Source organism: Anolis sagrei, chromosome 2, assembly GCF_037176765.1.
Source record: "Anolis sagrei isolate rAnoSag1 chromosome 2, rAnoSag1.mat, whole genome shotgun sequence".
Classification (NCBI taxonomy): Eukaryota; Metazoa; Chordata; class Lepidosauria; order Squamata; family Dactyloidae; genus Anolis; species Anolis sagrei.
In genome coordinates, this window is record NC_090022.1 from 86,414,242 (window position 1) to 86,431,842 (window position 17,601).

Genomic DNA, 17,601 nt, shown 5'->3' on the forward strand with positions numbered 1-17,601 from the left:
CTGGTTATGTGAGAGCAGCTTTCTCTGTCCCAACACTGATTCTCAATGTGTGGGTTACAAATAGAAGATCCCAGTTGCAATTATTGGAGAGTTTATGTATTTATTTATTTAATTAATTAATTTCATTTGTATGTCACCTTTCTGTCAGAGTGGGACCCAATGCAGTTCACAAAAATCTAGCTAAAGAGATCCACTAGCACAGTGCTACTCAAAGTGGTGGTCCATGGACTGGTGGAAGTCCCTGAACCACTGGCTGCTGATCTCTGGTGAGTTTCCAGGAAAGAAACTATGTTAGCCAATGGGCACAAATATGATGCTGGTCTCTGGCATACTTTGGGCAAAATAAGTGATCTAGCAGGTGATGAGAAAGACCTCTAGCTGAGATCCTAGAGTGCTTCTGCCAGTCAGAACAGAATATACTGAGTAGATGGTCAGATTTCTGACACAGTAGAAGGCAGCTTTCAAAATTCCATTAGGATTCACCAAATTACAACTCCCAAGAGTTCTTTGTGGAAGTTGTATCAGTTAATAAATATAATTTACATTGTATAATTTGAATAAGTTGGTAATGCGGCTGTGTTTTATGTAGACCTGTTTCATGCATTTCAGGACATCATATTGGTTCTAATTCTTGACTGCAGGGTGGTTTTTATTTTGTCAGACTCTTGCATCTTCCTCAAGCACATGTTTATTTCTGCTAAAACTCCTCCTTACTTCTGAGTACTTTGTATCCCGGTGGTTCTCCTCACAATATTCATTTTGAGAGGCCAATCAAGAGTCATTTGCAGGCAGAATTATAAGTCTGCCTATCTCGTTCTCTGCTCAGCTTTTCTGCCTAGCTAAGATGGGAACTCAACACCCACTTCGTTTATTAGAGGAGGTTACTTGACTTCTCTTTGTTGTTGACATTAAAAAGTGGAAGAGGGAGGGCAGGTTAGAAAATAAGATACAGCACAGGAAGTCATTTAACAATGTTGCTAATTCTCTTTCTGGTGTTCCTTTTGTTTCTGCACAGAGGGCAGCATCCCTTGGAGTGGTCGTGGCCTGGGGGCCGAGAAGACTCCATTCAGATTGGAAAGGAAAGTGATTCTGTGGTGTTAGTGAGTCTTGATGGTATTCGAACAGTCAAGGAAGAAGATTGTGAGGGTACTGAAACCAAGCCTTACTGCAAGGTGTTGACAGTGATGGGGACTCAGGCTAATGACACAGGCTACTACCGCTGTTACTACAAGTACATCAATGCCAAAATTGAGGACACTACTGCAGTCAGCACCTATGTATTTGTGAGAGGTAAGAGAGCAAAGACATGTATGGCTAAACACAGGTTGCGCACCAAGTGAACAAGCACGTTGGCCACACTATTTTATAGTAGATTAAAGCATTATTGAAAGACTTTATTATAAAGCCAGTTGATAGCAGAGAGCCTTTTGGCAGTGCAAATCATTGGAAAGAAAAAGAGAAAGGAGAAATGAAGCAACCTGTGAATTCCAATATGCAGTTTTGCCAACTTGTCTCTGTGTTCCTGATCTGCTCCATCATTCACAGTGTTGTAGCTGGTATCATGCGCCATTCTCTTAGAAGGATTATCTTGGTAGACCAGAAACACTTTAAGCAAATATCTTGGCATGTGTTGATCCCAAAGAACATGCACGTTTGTTTGTTTGTTTGTTTGTTGTTGTTGTTGTTTGTTTTCAGTTTGTTGTTTGTTGTTGGGTTTTTTTGTTTTTTGTTTTTTTGGTACCATCAGACTTCCACATTCCCTGGGATTAGACATAGAGGATCATCATAAAAGTGGAAAAATCACAAATAATAAAACCAGTATTTTTGTTATTTTTTGCCAAAGAGAACTTCTCTCTGGAAATCTCTAGATCCCCCACTGTAACTCTATGGTCACCTTCCTTCAAAGCAGGTATACTTGTTCCAGAGGGAGTGTGACTCCATCCAAAACAGACTGAACCTTACTTCTCTGGCCTTCAAACATTCTGTTGTGTCCTGATAGGAAGAATTGTCTCCAGCTTATTGGAGTTCATTGAAACCAGGCACTAATTGTGTAGTGCCAGAGAGACACACACTTTGTATCTCTGAGTTGCTGTGACCCTCCTTATGCTCTTGTCATATGTAGCCATGGATATGAATGACAACTAAGAGAAACAGACTGTTGATTGAACTGAGTATGTAAAGGAATGTAGAATCATAGAGCTGGAAGAAACTACAAGGGCCATCCAGTGCCCCACCATGCCATGCACAATCAAAACACTTCTGACAAATGATCTTTCAACCTCTATGTAAAAAAAAAATGAAAGCTCCCTTCTGCCCTTTCCTTCCCAAAGTTCTGAGTTTTCATCCTTATGCAGCATCTGATCAGAGCAAAAGTCATGCTTCTTACTCTCCAAACATTTCTCTGGATATGTGTTGGTTCCCTTTCTCATCTGCGTAAGGCTGGTTGAATCCAGAAAAATAAGAGTGAGAGTGTAAATCCTTATCCTCCTGCTGAGAATAAATCAATATGCATCTTCTTGTGTGGGACTGCTGAAGATCTGCTCTGTCTGGGAGGATTCAATTACATTGGTGCCTGGGGGGATGTTGCTATTGGACAGGAACACAATAGTTTTCAGTCCCAGTGCACCCTAGAACTACACAAGTGGTCCTGGCTTGTTACTGTTCAGGTTTGCTTTTAAAAAGAAAGAAAGAACATGAACCCCCTGTTTGGGAGGGATGGATGGAAAGTGGGGTGCTATTTTAAATTAAATGGAATTAAAGAAGGATGAATAACTATAATGTTGTACTAGAAGAATGATAAGAAGCATGGAAGTTTTTCTTCTTTTTTCCCTCACTGTTTTGCCATAGCTCCTGAGTGATAAACCTGGATTTTCAATATTTCCTAGATTTTTGCCAGTTAATGATGTGCTGACTTGCAATGTATTCTGCTTTTACTTCTCCAATGAATTGATTGTTATTCTTGACCAGGAATTAGGCAAGACTGCCAAATCAAAAACAGGTTATTCAAATATGAAGATCAGTATGGATTTGATTTAAAATGTGCAATGTCTGCCTTGTTCATGCAGTCACTCACTATTTTTAAGTTTTTCTGGTTGCAAAGATATCCCACACTAATTATCTGGGTTATTTTTTTACTGCATTTGCTGAAGAATTCTAACATTGCATTCCTAAACAGATATTCAATAGTAGATCTTCAACACAGATCTTACCTTAATGTCGTGAGGTAAAGAACAGCAAAATTATGTTATTAATCTGCTACTTGTGACTTTAGAAATGATTTCTAATATGTGAGTTTGCTCATTCTAAAGCACATTAATATGGTAGTATTTTCCTATGTTTGCTTCATGTATTCTGGCTAATTAAAAAGCATATGTTTACTTTTGCAGAGGGAGGAACTGGCAAAATTACCTCCGAGTGTTTCTTTCCTAGGAAATTTCCTAGGAAATGAACAGACAAATGATCATTCACAATTCCTTGTGTTTTTACTAGAACTCTCAGAACCTGATGCAAAAGGCATAACTTGCGTCCACCATACCAGTTGTGTTACCTAGAAATTGTTATTGAAATGCGTTAAAGATATACATACAGAATAACACCTGTGTTGTCGAATGCTTTCATGGCTGGAATCACTGGGTAGCTGTATGGCGTTCCACCCACATCTATGGCAGGCATCCTCAGATGTTGCTTGGTTTGTTGGAAACTAGGCAAGTGGGGTTTATATATCTGTGGAATGTCCAGGGTGGGAGAAAGAGCTCTTGTCTGTTTGAGGCCCGGAAATCTCACAGCAACCCAGAATAACATTTGTTTGCAAGTTCCACTTTGTGTTTGATTAATATCCTGAGATTCACCAACGAGGATCTGGAATAAAAGAGATGCAGTTAAAACCGACTTTTTGTGAAATACCGTGAGCACTCCCTTTTAAAACTGGAAAGGTTGGATAAATATAAATATGTAAATAAATAAGTGCTGGACCCAGAAATTTATTTTGAGTGCCCCATGTATAAGCAACAGTGGCTCTCCTTGCATTTTTGGACTGCGGTTCCCCATAACACTTCACCATGGAGTATGCTTGGGAGTTGTAAGACAAAAATATGGAGTGCCAAAGTGACCTACCATGGGAATACCAAAGGAGAACTGACCTCATATCTATTAGTGCATAAAATCAACTCTGTTTTCCTTTTGACTATGTTAAATAATTGAGAACCAACTTGTCAATCTAATCTGCAAATCAACCAAATGACTGCCAATAGATTTCAGCATACTAGCCTCAGATCTTGTCCTACCCTAAAGCACAATCTGAGCATTTTTGTAGTCACATTCCCTTGCACTTGTACATGCATGCACCATCTCTTTCTCCCTTAAGAATTCTCACTTCATTACACACACACACACACACACACACACACACACACAGAGCACATTTCCTCATCAGCCCATCTCAAAAGCCCATCTCAAAAGCCCATCTGAGTGGTGACAACCAAGTCCTTAGAAAACAGGGTGTTACTGTTTAAAGATAGCATATGATTTCTGTGAGGTCTGTGGGTATTAGTGTAGATTGTAGACTTTGGATATTTAGAATCCAGTCTAAATATAAGAGGGGCAATTAATAGTGAGCCTCAGTAGTTTGCCAGCTGAGCAACTGTTGCTGGTATTTTAAAATAAATCATACTCCAATAACAAACTCTAAATAACAATAGCCAAAGGCTTTAGAAGTTTGGCAGGAATTTCCCCTCATGAATGTTAGTTCTCCCTTAATCTAATCTGTCCTTGGTCTTTGCTATGAACATCTGTGGCTGTTCCTCAAATGCATCCTGAAGGAATATTTATATAAAAACACAGAGATGGAATAAAATCCAAAACCTCTAGTCAGGAACGTTTAGCAACCAAAGAGCTGATGTACAACACCACCCATGAAAATACATTTCAATCATGACCTTGTGCTTCAAGCTAGGATGGTGAAATAGATTTGTTTTCTTAGTCTTTATAGCTGTTTCCCTTTGTCGACACAATGGGGAATTAATCTGGGGATTTCATAAGCTTCTAGAGAGAAACTTTGAGTACCAGTGTAGTGATGCAGTCATTAGTATGTCAGACCATGGGCAAATCTACACTGACTATATTACAGCTTGGAACAGGTTTGGGAGAAACCAGTTTCACTGTGTGGGTGATTAGATTGCCATGCCTGGAACTGGTTTAAGGCCAGGATGATGATTGGAGTGAACATAGAACCACTATCAGCAAACCAGAGGCATTTGACTTTTTTAAAAAGGGAAAGTGACATTTGAGAATTGAGGTTATCAATTACCCTTCTCAGAGGGCCAATTATCCCCTTGTTGCCCAGCCATGCTCTTGGGGTGATTTTCAGCCGTCCTTTCCATTCTGAATTCTTTATTGCTCTTCAGCAGGGGTGAGTATCTACAATGCATCCCACATTTTGCAAAGCTAGTGGAGCTAGGATACATTTGGGTCTGCTGTAGCACACTTTAAAGCTGGATTTGGATTTTTTTGCAACTTTTCAAAATACATTTTATTCCTTGTAATGTTCTCCACAGCATGCATTACCGCCATGCATTTTGTGGCTGCCATGGTTTCAAGTCCTTTTGAAGCTGCATTATACTGTCTATGTAGATGGGGCCTATGAAGGACACACAAACACAAATGCCCAATAAGAAATGAAGCTCAGACCTCACAACCTCTGAGGATGCCTGCCATAGGTGCAGGCAAAATGTCAGGAGAGAATGCTTCTGGAACATGGACTTACAGCCCAGAAAACACACAACAACCCAGTGATTCCAACCATGAAAGTCTTCAACAACTCATAGACTTTGCCATTGTCACTCAGCCTGGCCTGCCTCACAGGATAGATCAGTGATCTATCTCTAGTCCTCCAGGTATTTTGCACATTGACTCAGCTGCCTTGGGCAAAGATTGGGATTTGGGAAGTTGAAGTCCAAAATACCTGGAAGTCCAGAGTATGGGAAATACTATTATGGATGAATGTGAGGTGGAGAAGAGGAAGATATGTAAACTGACCTAAGCTTCATAGAAGAAGGACAAGACAGAATTGTAATAAATAGCTAATTTAAAGTCTTACTCACAAAATCTCTTTATCCTCCACAAAATTCTTCATTCCCTACACAGGCATCATAATATCAATGGATTTGTTAAACAAAGACAATTCTGACTGTCATTATTATGTATGTTATACTGGATGGCTACCTGGATAAAATCAGTGGACAGATAAATCTGTATTTCATTTTTACAAATCTTTTTATCTTAAGTACACCTAAAATAAAGTTGCGTTGATCCGGTCTGACTTCGACGCCATGTTAACTGCGGTCTCTGAGGATGTCCGGTTTTATTGGATTCATTTCAATTGGTTCAGCTTGAGGATGTGGACAGGATCCTTGGAGAAGTGAGACCCACCACATGCATCCTAGACCCCTGCCCATCCTGGCTGATAAAAGAAGTCAGAGGGGGTTTGGCAGAGTGGGAAAAGGTGGTGGTTAATGCCTCCTTACAGGAAGGAAAGTTTCCAGCGAGCTTAAAACAAGCTGTTATAAAATCGCTGTTGAAAAAGCCATCACTGGACCCCACTCGATTCGACAACTATCGGCCAGTATCCAATCTCCCCTTTTTGGGCAAAGTCGTGGAACGTGTGGTGGTGACACAACTCCAGGGATTTCTGGTAGACACTGATTATCTAGATCCGGCACAGTCTGGCTTTAGGCCGGGACATGGAACTGAGACAGCCTTGGTCGCCTTGGTAGATGATCTTCGCTGGGAACTTGACAGGGGGAGTGTGTCCCTGTTAGTTCTGCTGGACCTCTCAGCGGCCTTCGATACCGTTGACCACGGTATCCTTCTGGAACGACTCGAGGATATGGGACTTGGGGGTACTGCACTGCAGTGGCTCCAGTCCTTCCTCGAGAGACGGTCTCAGAAGGTGTTACTGGGTGACACCTGTTCGGCTCCACAACCGTTGTTGTGTGGGGTCCCACAGGGATCAATTCTGTCCCCGATGTTGTTTAACATCTACATGAAGCCGCTGGGAGAGATCATTTGGAGTTTCAGACTAAGATGTTATCTCTACGCAGATGATGTCCAAATCTGTCACTCCTTCTCACCTGTCACCAAGGAGGCTGCCCAAACCTTGAACCGGTGTTTGGCCGCTGTATCGGACTGGATGAGAGCTAACAAATTGAAACTGAATCCAGACAAGACAGAGGTCCTACTGGTCAGTCGTAAGGCCGAACAGGGCATAGGGTTACAGCCTGTGTTAGACGGGGTTACACTCCCCCTGAAGACGCAGGTTCGCAGTTTGGGAGTGATCCTGGACTCATCGCTGAGCCTGGAACCCCAGGTCTCAGCGGTGGCTGGGAGAGCTTTCACGCAATTAAAACTTGTGCACCAGCTGCGCCCGTACCTTGGGAAGTCAGATCTGGCCACGGTGGTCCACGCTCTTGTTACATCCCGAATAGATTACTGCAATGCGCTCTACGTGGGGTTGCCTTTGAAGACTGTTCGGAAACTTTAATTAGTCCAACGGGCAGCAGCCAGATTACTTACCAGAGCGTCATACAGGGAGCATACCACCCCTCTGTTGTGTCAGCTCCACTGGCTGCCGATCCAGTTCCGGGCACAATTCAAAGTGCTGGTTTTGACCTACAAAACCCTTTACGGCTCCGGCCCAGCGTACCTGTCCAAACGTATCTCCTTCTATGTCCCACCTTGGAGTTTAAGATCTGCTGAGGGGGCCCTGCTCTCGGCCCCACCTTTATCACAAGCGAGACTGGTGGGGATGAGGGACAGGGCCTTCTCGGTGGTGGCCCCTCGCCTGTGGAATTCACTCCCCCAGGAAATTAGGACATCAACATCCCTCCTCTCCTTCGGGAAGAAGCTAAAAACCTGGATGTGGGACCAAGCGTTCGGGTAAGCTGGCAGATGGACAAAGACAACCAATAATGACCAGAGTAGGAAAGGACATTGTTAGGCATCGAATTGTGCCTTTTGTAAGCTGCCCTGAGTCCCCCTTAGGGGGTTGAGAAGGGCGGGGCAAAAGCGCTCCAAATAAATAAATAAATAAATAAATTTTGCTTTGATTGAAGCTGCACAAAGACAAATTATCATGGAAGTTTCTGTGATGGATTATGTTAAAGAAACCTAAACTGATTTAGTTTTATTCAGAACAAACATTTTGTGGGAAAAGTTTAAAATAAGCTAATCAAATTTCACACTGGTGAAATTTCACAATAGCTGCTGCAACCTGCCATAACCATACCCAAGCAGGTAGAAATGCCTGGTTAACATCAAAGTTAGAGCATTTGGGACTGATATAAAACATATGTGTTCTGTAAAGCTCCAGGGACATTGCAATAAATCTGTTTCAGAGAAACTGCAGTAACATAGCACCAAAACCTAATAATGTTTAATAGCCCAAAATAGGAGAAAAACCTGCAGCAAAATAAGTCATCTCAACAGATGAAGATGAGAGGAGAAAATTATCAGTCAAGTTACAAACAGTTATGGTTGCTCTGCTGAGATGGCTCGCTGAGGGGACTCTCAGTGGGCACTGGGGACAAAAAGTGTATCATTCCCTACCCCAGCCATGCTCTTGCTGCTCTGGAAAGCAGTATTTGATCCATGCAGAGCTGATTAAGAGCCCCCCGCCCCCCCCCCCAAAAACATTCCAGAAGGAGATTGTAGCACCCATGACCCCCTCAATTCTGCCACCAGCAGTGGCCATCTCTGTTATTAGAGAGCCTGCTGCTTCCTGAATGCCTCCTTCTGAGGATCATCAGACACATTTCCTCTGAGAGGTTTGGCTTACCCTACATCCTAGCTATGAGGACCACAGACCCAAGGATTCAAGGGGCAGCCAGTCCTATGAAGCAGAACTACCCATTAAGAGGTCACATTTGTTCTTCCTGATGAGTAGCAGGAATGATTATGGGGCTTATCATATGAGGCATGTGCATTGCAACTTGTTGATGTTGTTTATTTGTCTGGTCACTTCCGACTCTTCATGACCAGCCCACACCAGAGCTCCCTGTCGGCTGTCGTCACCCCCAGCTCCTTCAAGGTGAGGCCAGTCACTTCAAGGATACCATCCAACCATCTTGCCCTTGGCCGGCCCCTCTTCAGGAATGACTTTGGAAGCTTTTAAACAGAGGCTGGATGGCCATCTGTCAGGGGTGATTTGAATGCAATATTCCTGCTTCTTGGCAGGGGGTTGGACTGGATGGCCCATGAGGTCTCTTCCAACTCTATGATTCTATGACTATGGGGCTTATCACATAGAATCATAGTTTGGAAGAGACCTTGTGGGCCATCCAGTCCAACCCCCTTCCAAGAAGCAGGAAAATCACATTCAAAGCCCCCCTGACAGATGGCCATCCAGCCTCTGCTTAAATGCCTCCAAAGAAGGAGCCTCCACCACACTCCGAGGCAGAGAGTTCCACTGCTGAACAGCTGTCACAGTCAGGAAGTTCTTCCAAATGTTCAGATGGAATCTCCTTTCCTATAGTGTGAAGCCATTGTTCCGCTTCCTAGTCTCCAGGGCAGCAGAAAACAAGTTTGCTCCCTCCTCCCTATGGCTTCCCCTCACATATTTATACATGGCCACATGAGGCAGGTACATTGCAACTACAGCAAGATAATTATGTCTTTGGCTGTAGGATATAATATGATGTTGTTTCCTTCTGTTTTCTCCTAAAGCAGTGGTTCTCAACCTGTAGATCTCCAAGTGTTTTGCCTACAACTCCCAGAAATCCCAGGCAGTTTACCAGCTATTAGGATTTCTGGGAGTTGAAGGTCAAACCATCTGAGGACCCACAGGTTGAGAACCACTGTCCTAAAGGGAGTTTGGAAAACCTTTCTTTTACAAATACAATCCATTAATGATCTCCTTTTGTAAAATTAAGACTTTCCAGATGTCTCCAACTGGGAGAAGAACACTCTGCTGTTATCCTGTGGTAATTTAGATCCATCTGTCTCATGATAAGGTCCTATATTTACAGTCACCAAAGCCCCCACACAGATCCAAACGTTTAGGAAATAGCCATCCTATACTGCTGGCACTAATGAAGTATGAGATCTATGGCTGTTTCCCTCTCTTCATCTTGAGAGGTGTGACCCCACTAGCTCTCATCCCCACTCCTCTGTGAGTCAGGGATTGCATGGATGGTAGGTAGGCAATGAGTAGCTAGGCACTCAATCTCATCTTCAACCTCCTTCTCAGATGAGGAGTAACGGCATTGTCTTTCTTTGCTTTTCCCTCCTTCAGTTTGATGGGGAGTTGCCACTGCCATCTTTAGTGCAATGGGGAGGTGAGGAGAGAGTCTCTGGTAACAAAAGAACTTGGAGTACCCATGATCCGGAGGGCAATGTTTTACAGAGTCTAAGAAAATGGTTCATAAAATATTGACTGCTTGCATGTATAGATATTATGTTGAACTTACTACATCACTAAAGTATGTGGGATATTTATGGTAGAATGATTGCCTTGTGTACAAGATGTCTCATTCATTTGGCTGAAGCACCGATTCAGAGAACTACTTAGTACAGTGATTTCTTTTCCCCCAGACAGACTTGCCAAGCTAATTGGGTTTTATGAGTGTGCATGTGCATGGGGAGTGTCTAATTGTTTTAACTGGCCATAGTGGAAATTTGGCTACTTTATGTTTTAATACATGGATTGTTGTTTCAATACTTGGAATGATTTTTATCTGCCCATTTGTTGTTTGTTTAATGTGTTTCCTCCCTTGTTACCCAACCTGAGTGCTAATTTTTAAAGAATTTAAATATAAATAACCAGTAATAAATTTAACTATAACACTTTCCTATGCATGTCATTAAAAGAACACTCTCATTAGTGTTTGGATGTCTGTGTTTCTATGTGTGTGCACTCCCATCTGTCCATCCATCCATCCTTTATAGTACCAGCCATATCTTAGCAAAATTTAGAAACTTTTGTTTATTTGTGTAGTTAAGTTTTATTACTTCAGAGCCTATTAGGACCCCCAAGGCAATATACATCAGCTAAACATATATATATATAAAAAATAAACCAGTGATCTGACAAGGAAAGCAGATATGTGAGGAGGGGGATAGTATTTGTTGCTGCACACCCATTTTTGTAATAAAAAGATCCAAATTATGTTCTATTAGTCACACTTCACCTCTGGCTATTTGTCCTCCATTCAGCAGCATAGCAAAGGCTAAGATGATTTCCACACTGCACAATTGCACCTGTTTGATCCCATTTTAGGTATTCATAGTTGGTTGTGGTACTTGTTCCGGTCAAGTCTATTTTTACCATTTCAGGTTTGATGCAGCAATTTACAAAACACAAACCTCCAAAATTTTAGAGATTAGATAATTGTAAAATATAAAATACAAAAGGGCACAAGGCAAGAATGCCCACTGTCCAGTTGTCATTCATCTTGGCATTTGAAGTGTTATTAAGGAAGATAAGAGAGGAGGGGAAAATCAAAAGGCTGAAAATTAAGAATGAAATATTCAAACTGAGAGCATTTGCAAATGACCTTATCAAGGACTGGAAGCCATTTTGAAACTATGTTTAAAAAAGAAAGAAGGAAAAGTTTTTATAGAAGACTTCATAATGTAACCTGTTAGAATATGTGTAGGGAATTTATAAATAATAAATATTAGGCCAGAAGGAAGAATAAAAAAGCAATGTAATAGGAAGGAAAACTGCATTATATATTAATGTCTCCAACCCAAGTGACAGGAAGTCATTAAATTGGGACGGGTGGGAGGAGGGGAGAGCATAACAAACTCAAATATTGTATAGATGTTATTATTTATTTTATTTACAGTATTTATATACCATCCTTCTCACCCCTGGGGGGACTCAAAGCCGTTTACACATAAATAATGGCAAAATTCAATGCCTTACAGTGGGCACCAATACGATGCCAATACAAACAATTACAATAGTTAAACCACAATTAAATATAAATCATAATTAAAACAATACATCAACAAGCATTAAAACAATAAAACAGTCTCGTCAGTCGAATCGCCATTGCAGTCACTATCCCTCTAAAATGCTACATACATCTACTGTCCGAAGGCTTGATCCCAGAACCATGATTTTAATTTTTTTTCTAAAAGCCAGGAGGGAGGGAGCGGATCTTACCCCATTTGGGAGTCTGTTCCATAGGCGGGGGACCACAGCCGAGAAGACCCTGTCTCTCATCCCCGCCAGACACATTTGTGCTGTTGACGAGAGCAAGAGCAATGTTAGGAAGTATTGTATTGGTTCATGCATATATATGTGTATATTAAGCTTGGTTGATCCAAAAAAAATGGTTCAAAACTTGTTTCGGATGTAGGAGGTGCTGGTGGTTCAATTCAGAATTCCAAATCACTTCATTAATGGAGGAGAGAGACCTTTGGGGGCCTTGGAAGCAGATTTCACAACTTTGTGAAGGCAAGGTTTGAATGTATGGGATTTGTAGTGTCTTCTGTGGAAATGCACAGCAAACCAATAAATAAATAGTGGAGAGAGAGACCTTTTGGAGCCTTGGAAGCTAATTTCACAACTTTGTGAAGGAGAGGCTTGAATGTATGGGATTTGTAGTGTCTTCTATGGTAATGCACAATAAACCAAGGAACAAACAGAGCACTTTTGGCCTTAGAAGCTGATTTCACAATTTTAGGAAGGAGAGTTAGTGTTCAAAGAGTGGCTTGAATTGATGGGAGATCTAGTTCTTTTGAAGCAATGTGCAACAAACCAAGACACACTAAGGCCAGAGAGACCTGCTACAACGCTGGTACTTTTAAAAATGTTGGAGTGCTTTGGTTCGTCAGTGTTGTTCCTTCCACCCATGCCACGCACCCACACACACCAATGCCCACCCAGTGCCCACCTGTCCCAGACCCCAACAGCAACAACACACAAGTTGCAAGGCAGGCAGGCAGCCAGACAGGCAACAGCCCTTCTCCCAGCCCTTCTTTGCTGCTTGCTTTCTTGCCCTACTCTTCTTCCAAACTCCATTCAACACAACCTCGCTTCCCTTTTTCTTTCCCTTTCCCCTTCCCTTCCTGGGCTTTGAATGAGCCTCTCAGCCTTGTACTCCCCTTTATATAGAGCAATGGCTGCTGAAACCCCTCCCCTTTCCAAAACTTATTGCCTGATTGGTTGGGAGGCAAGCAGCCTCCCAGCATGCAAGCTGCTTGCCTCCCAGCATGCTAGAGGGCTGAAAAAACGCTGAATCATTTCCAACTCACTTCCTGAGTTGTAACAAAAATGGCGAAAAAAGCTTTGGAAGGGCAAGGGAACTTCGGGTTTTAAAAATACTTCAAAATTGCTCCAAAAAGATAATTTTAATGAATTTATAACAAATTACAAGTAATCCGAGACGGACCTATCCATGCCTAGTGTATATAGATTTGTTTCACTGTTTTATGAATATGTAATAAAATGTATTAGTCAAGGGGGGGGGGGATACCATACAGCACCTGCCTCATACTTAAAAACATTCTGCTTTTTTAAAAAGCAAAATTAAAACAGTATCAAAGGCTTACCCTGGATTTTAGAACCAAGGCTATAGAAAACAGTGCAGTCTGGCTGCCTACTGAAATATCAGAATGAACATACGCTGTTTCACTACTGAGTGGTAATATGGATTAAGCCATATCTCATGTAGTCACCAATCTGGCTTCATGGAGTGGTGGGATATGCAACAGGGCCTCTGTTGTGGGTCTCAGATTCCAGACAGACTGACTCATATGGATAAAGCAAGTCATTTCATTAACCTGACTCCAAGCCAATTAGGACTTTATCTCCCCTGAACTGAAGCTTAATCAATGCACCAGTAGAGATCACACTGTTCAATCCATGCCCTCCTTTATGGAAAATAATGAAGCACCTACATATATACTTTTTACATACTTACCCAGTTTCTCTTTATAGACACAGGATATGGGATGCTGAAAGATAACGTAGGATAGTTCATTGTTGAAAGCGTGTGCTGGACTTTTAAAAAATCCATACTGTACCTTTGATCTTCCTCCTTTGAATTTATCTTGTGGAATTTAAACTGCACTTTGGGAGATATGATTTATTTGTTGCAAAGATCTTTGCCACATCAATGATACTGTATTTTGAGTAGTCCGTCTCAACAGTAGAAATTCTACAAGCAAATACACTCTTTTAAAAAAAAACCTCTAAAACTGCGATTGAGTTGAAAGTTGGCCACAGCTAAGCACTTTTGACAGATGGCTCTCCAGGAGAGTCCATTAGTGCCTGAAATGCTGTTGCTAGGAGGTTTCTTCCAAAGTTTAGCTGAGATCTGTTGGCCTCCACTTCATTTTGGTGAAGAATCCTGCAGCTGTAGTCCAAAAATATCAGGAGGGGCCCCACTCTGCCCATCCCTTTCACAGATCAACCTTAACTATATGAGCCAACACACCCATTTAAAAACAAGAATCTAAACTTTTGCCATTGCAAGAACACGTAATTTTTTTTTAAAAAAAAACCCTCTAAAATTCTGTACTGCTAGATTAGCTAATAACTCTAAATATGTTGAAGGATAAAGGAGCAATAAGATATAATGAATGCTGCTGGAAAATCTATTTGCTCTTGCAATCAGGAAAGAATATAATCAGAAACAAACTAGACTGGGCTGCTGAAGGATTGGATTGACAAACCTTGAATGAAATGCAGGCAGGCAGGCTGGCTGATTTCCCAATCACGTCATTATTCCACAGTTCAGAGTATAAATTTGCTCTGTTATAAACCTGTACAGACAGAAGGAATGAGCAACAGTTAAAGAAATGAGCAACAGTGTCCAAATTTGGACTTTTATGTATCACATTTGCATCTTGCCTTTCTCCAAGGACTCAAGGTAGGATATAGGATATCACTCTGTCCTGTGTTTGCCAATAGCATTGCATACTCCCCAATATTTCACAGGTGTCAACCAGGACATGTGTAGCCAGAAAACATCAGATTGTAGTCCAAATAGCAAACATTATTAATGAGGAAGAATCCACAAACAAAGGGAGGCTGCAAGAGAGAGGCATAGAGTTGGATAGAACCCATAGGCCACTGAGTCCAAGCCATTGCTCAGAGCAGGAACTTCAACCAGAGCATCCCAAGCCTCCAGAGGAAGTGACCCCACCACCTTTTTAGATCATTGCTCCTGTTGCCAAACTACTCCTACCATCTAGACATTCCTTCTAATGTTCAATCGAAATCTACCATTCTGTAACGTAACACTATTAAATCTGGCCCTATTCCTGAGGCAGCAGAAATCAATCCTGCACCCTCTTCTCTGACAGCTTTTGAGGTCTTTCAAATTCAGGGGTGATTTGAATGCAATATTCCTGCTTCTTGGCAGGGGATTGGACTGGATGGACCATGAGGTCTCTTCGAACTCTTTGATTCTATGATTCTATTATCTTACCAGAGGTTTTGCTGAAATCCAGATAAATTGCATTTACAGCATTCCTTCTACCTACTAAATAACCTGTCCAAAAAAGGATATAGAATTAGTTTGTCTGAATTTGTTTTTGACAGTCTGATACTGGCTCCTATTTGTCACTCAGATGCTTACAATCAGACTACTTTATAATATTTTCTGGTCTTTCAGCTGATATTGAGGCCCAGTTCATTGGTCTGTAGTTCCCTGGATGTTGTGTGTGGGGAGGAAGGTTGGGGGTTTTTTTTTTGGGGGGGGGTTGTATTTTTGTACAATGTTGGCTCTTTTTCAGTCCTTTGAAAACATTTTGCTTGAACCTTTAGGGAAGGACAAGTTTTCTTCCTGTCCTCTCTCACTGCTGAGTTAAATGTATGCAAATCATTTTTGCACTTTGAACTCAGTTTGCAACCACTAAAGTAAGCTGGGGACAAGGAGAGAGGGGATTGAAAGAGGAAAAAAGCAATTTTAAAAATGGGATGACAGAAGATTGATCAGGACTGTCCCAACTGGAACAGCTGGAGGGTAACATACATTAGATTAAGAAATAATCACTTAAAAGTAATCTGTTTCCATTATTTGTTATCACTCTTCAGAAGTAATTCATTATTGTTATTCATTACAATGTTTTAATGTTGTTTGTAGCACTTCTTATTGTATTCTTTGTTGATTTTTCATTACCCTTTATTTTGTAGAAATCCTGAAACATACCTTGTGATTGATAATAGAAAGACATAAATGACCGATAGGGAATAACATTTTAAAGTAATTAGAAAAATGTTGCAGGGTGTTACTCCGTAGACCAGTAGAATAACACTGTTTTAATTTGTTACATTGCTTTTGAGATGCTACTTTGTTAAATCCTCATTATCAAAAGGAAACTCTTTGCTGTTAATTAGTTGACTTCCCACTCATTATTTGTAGTGTCTGGTTGTTGTAACATATAATGTTTATTTGAGCTAGGTTAGAAACAGCACTAACATGAAATGGGGGGGAAAGATTAGCACTTAACCAAAATGAGCTAAGTGTTTTGTTTTAACCAAGAGAGAGTACAGATACATGTGCGTAGGTATTTTCAAGTCAACTTAAGGCAAACCCATGAATTTCACAAGGCTTTCTTCGGCAAGGAATGCTCAGAAGTGGCTTCACCAATTCCTTCCTCTGAAATATAGAAATAATAATAATAATAATGATGATAATAATAATAATAATAATAATAATAATAATAAACTTTATTTATACCCCGTCACCATCTCCCCAACAGGGACTTGGGGCGGCTTACATGAGGCCAAGCCCAACAGCGCATTACAATAAAATAAAAACAAAACACAAAACAACAGCATAATAAATACATAAAACATAAGAATACAGTAAGCAATGTAAAAATACAATAAAAAATCATTCACAATCACAGTGACAGCGAGCGGGCCGCATGTACAGGATAAAATACTAAAAACAGCATGAGATAGGGATGGAGAAGATTATTTGTGAAGAGAAGCTCATCAAAAATGGGGTTGTAAAAAGACCTTCATATGGGGGGGGGGGGTGTATTATAGGGACAAACATTGAGGGGGAGCAACAATATATGGTTGTATGGGTTATATAAAATTCTGCTGCCAGGATTAGTTTAGACATCCTGAAGATCCCTGGTGTCTGGATAAATATTTCCTTTGCTTTGGAGATTTCCTTTGGCTGTGAAAGGCAAGGGAAATAGACTAGAAATAAGAGCCCAAAAAGTAATTATGGAAATAATCCTATAGTCACTTACCAGGAAGAAACTCTCATTGCGTAGTGCTTACTTTTGAGTTGACATATTATAAATCTATCTGATCTTTTCTCATAATTTCCTTATATGTATATTTGTGCCAAACTCAATAGTGTTTCACATAGAGTTTAAGCATTTTAGAAATAAATAAATAAATAAATATCCAGCTCTGTTGAGGCTTTTTTTTGTCTTCTTTTTCTCCCATGTCCATTTTATCCTTCCAGATTTTGAACAGCCATTTATCAATAAACCAGGGACTCTTCTTATCTACAAAAAAGAGGTTATCTGCATCCCATGCCTGGCATCCGTTCCAGACCTGAACATCACTTTGCTTTTGGTAAGAAACTTCACAGTGGAAAAGGATCAGACCTCTGCCTTGTTTCAGCT

The 17,601-nt window shown here is 41.0% G+C and overlaps 1 protein-coding gene across 2 annotated transcripts in view; it reads left to right on the forward strand.

The window, feature by feature from the left end:
* FLT4 (fms related receptor tyrosine kinase 4) overlaps positions 1-17,601 on the forward strand; it is a 110,882-nt gene that overhangs the window by 47,846 nt on the left and 45,435 nt on the right. For both annotated transcript variants that reach the window (XM_060765416.2, XM_060765417.2), the window contains exons 3-4: positions 1,016-1,290; positions 17,439-17,551. In XM_060765416.2, coding sequence (XP_060621399.2) covers positions 1,016-1,290; positions 17,439-17,551 — 388 coding nt within the window. The remainder of the gene's footprint in view (positions 1-1,015; positions 1,291-17,438; positions 17,552-17,601) is intronic.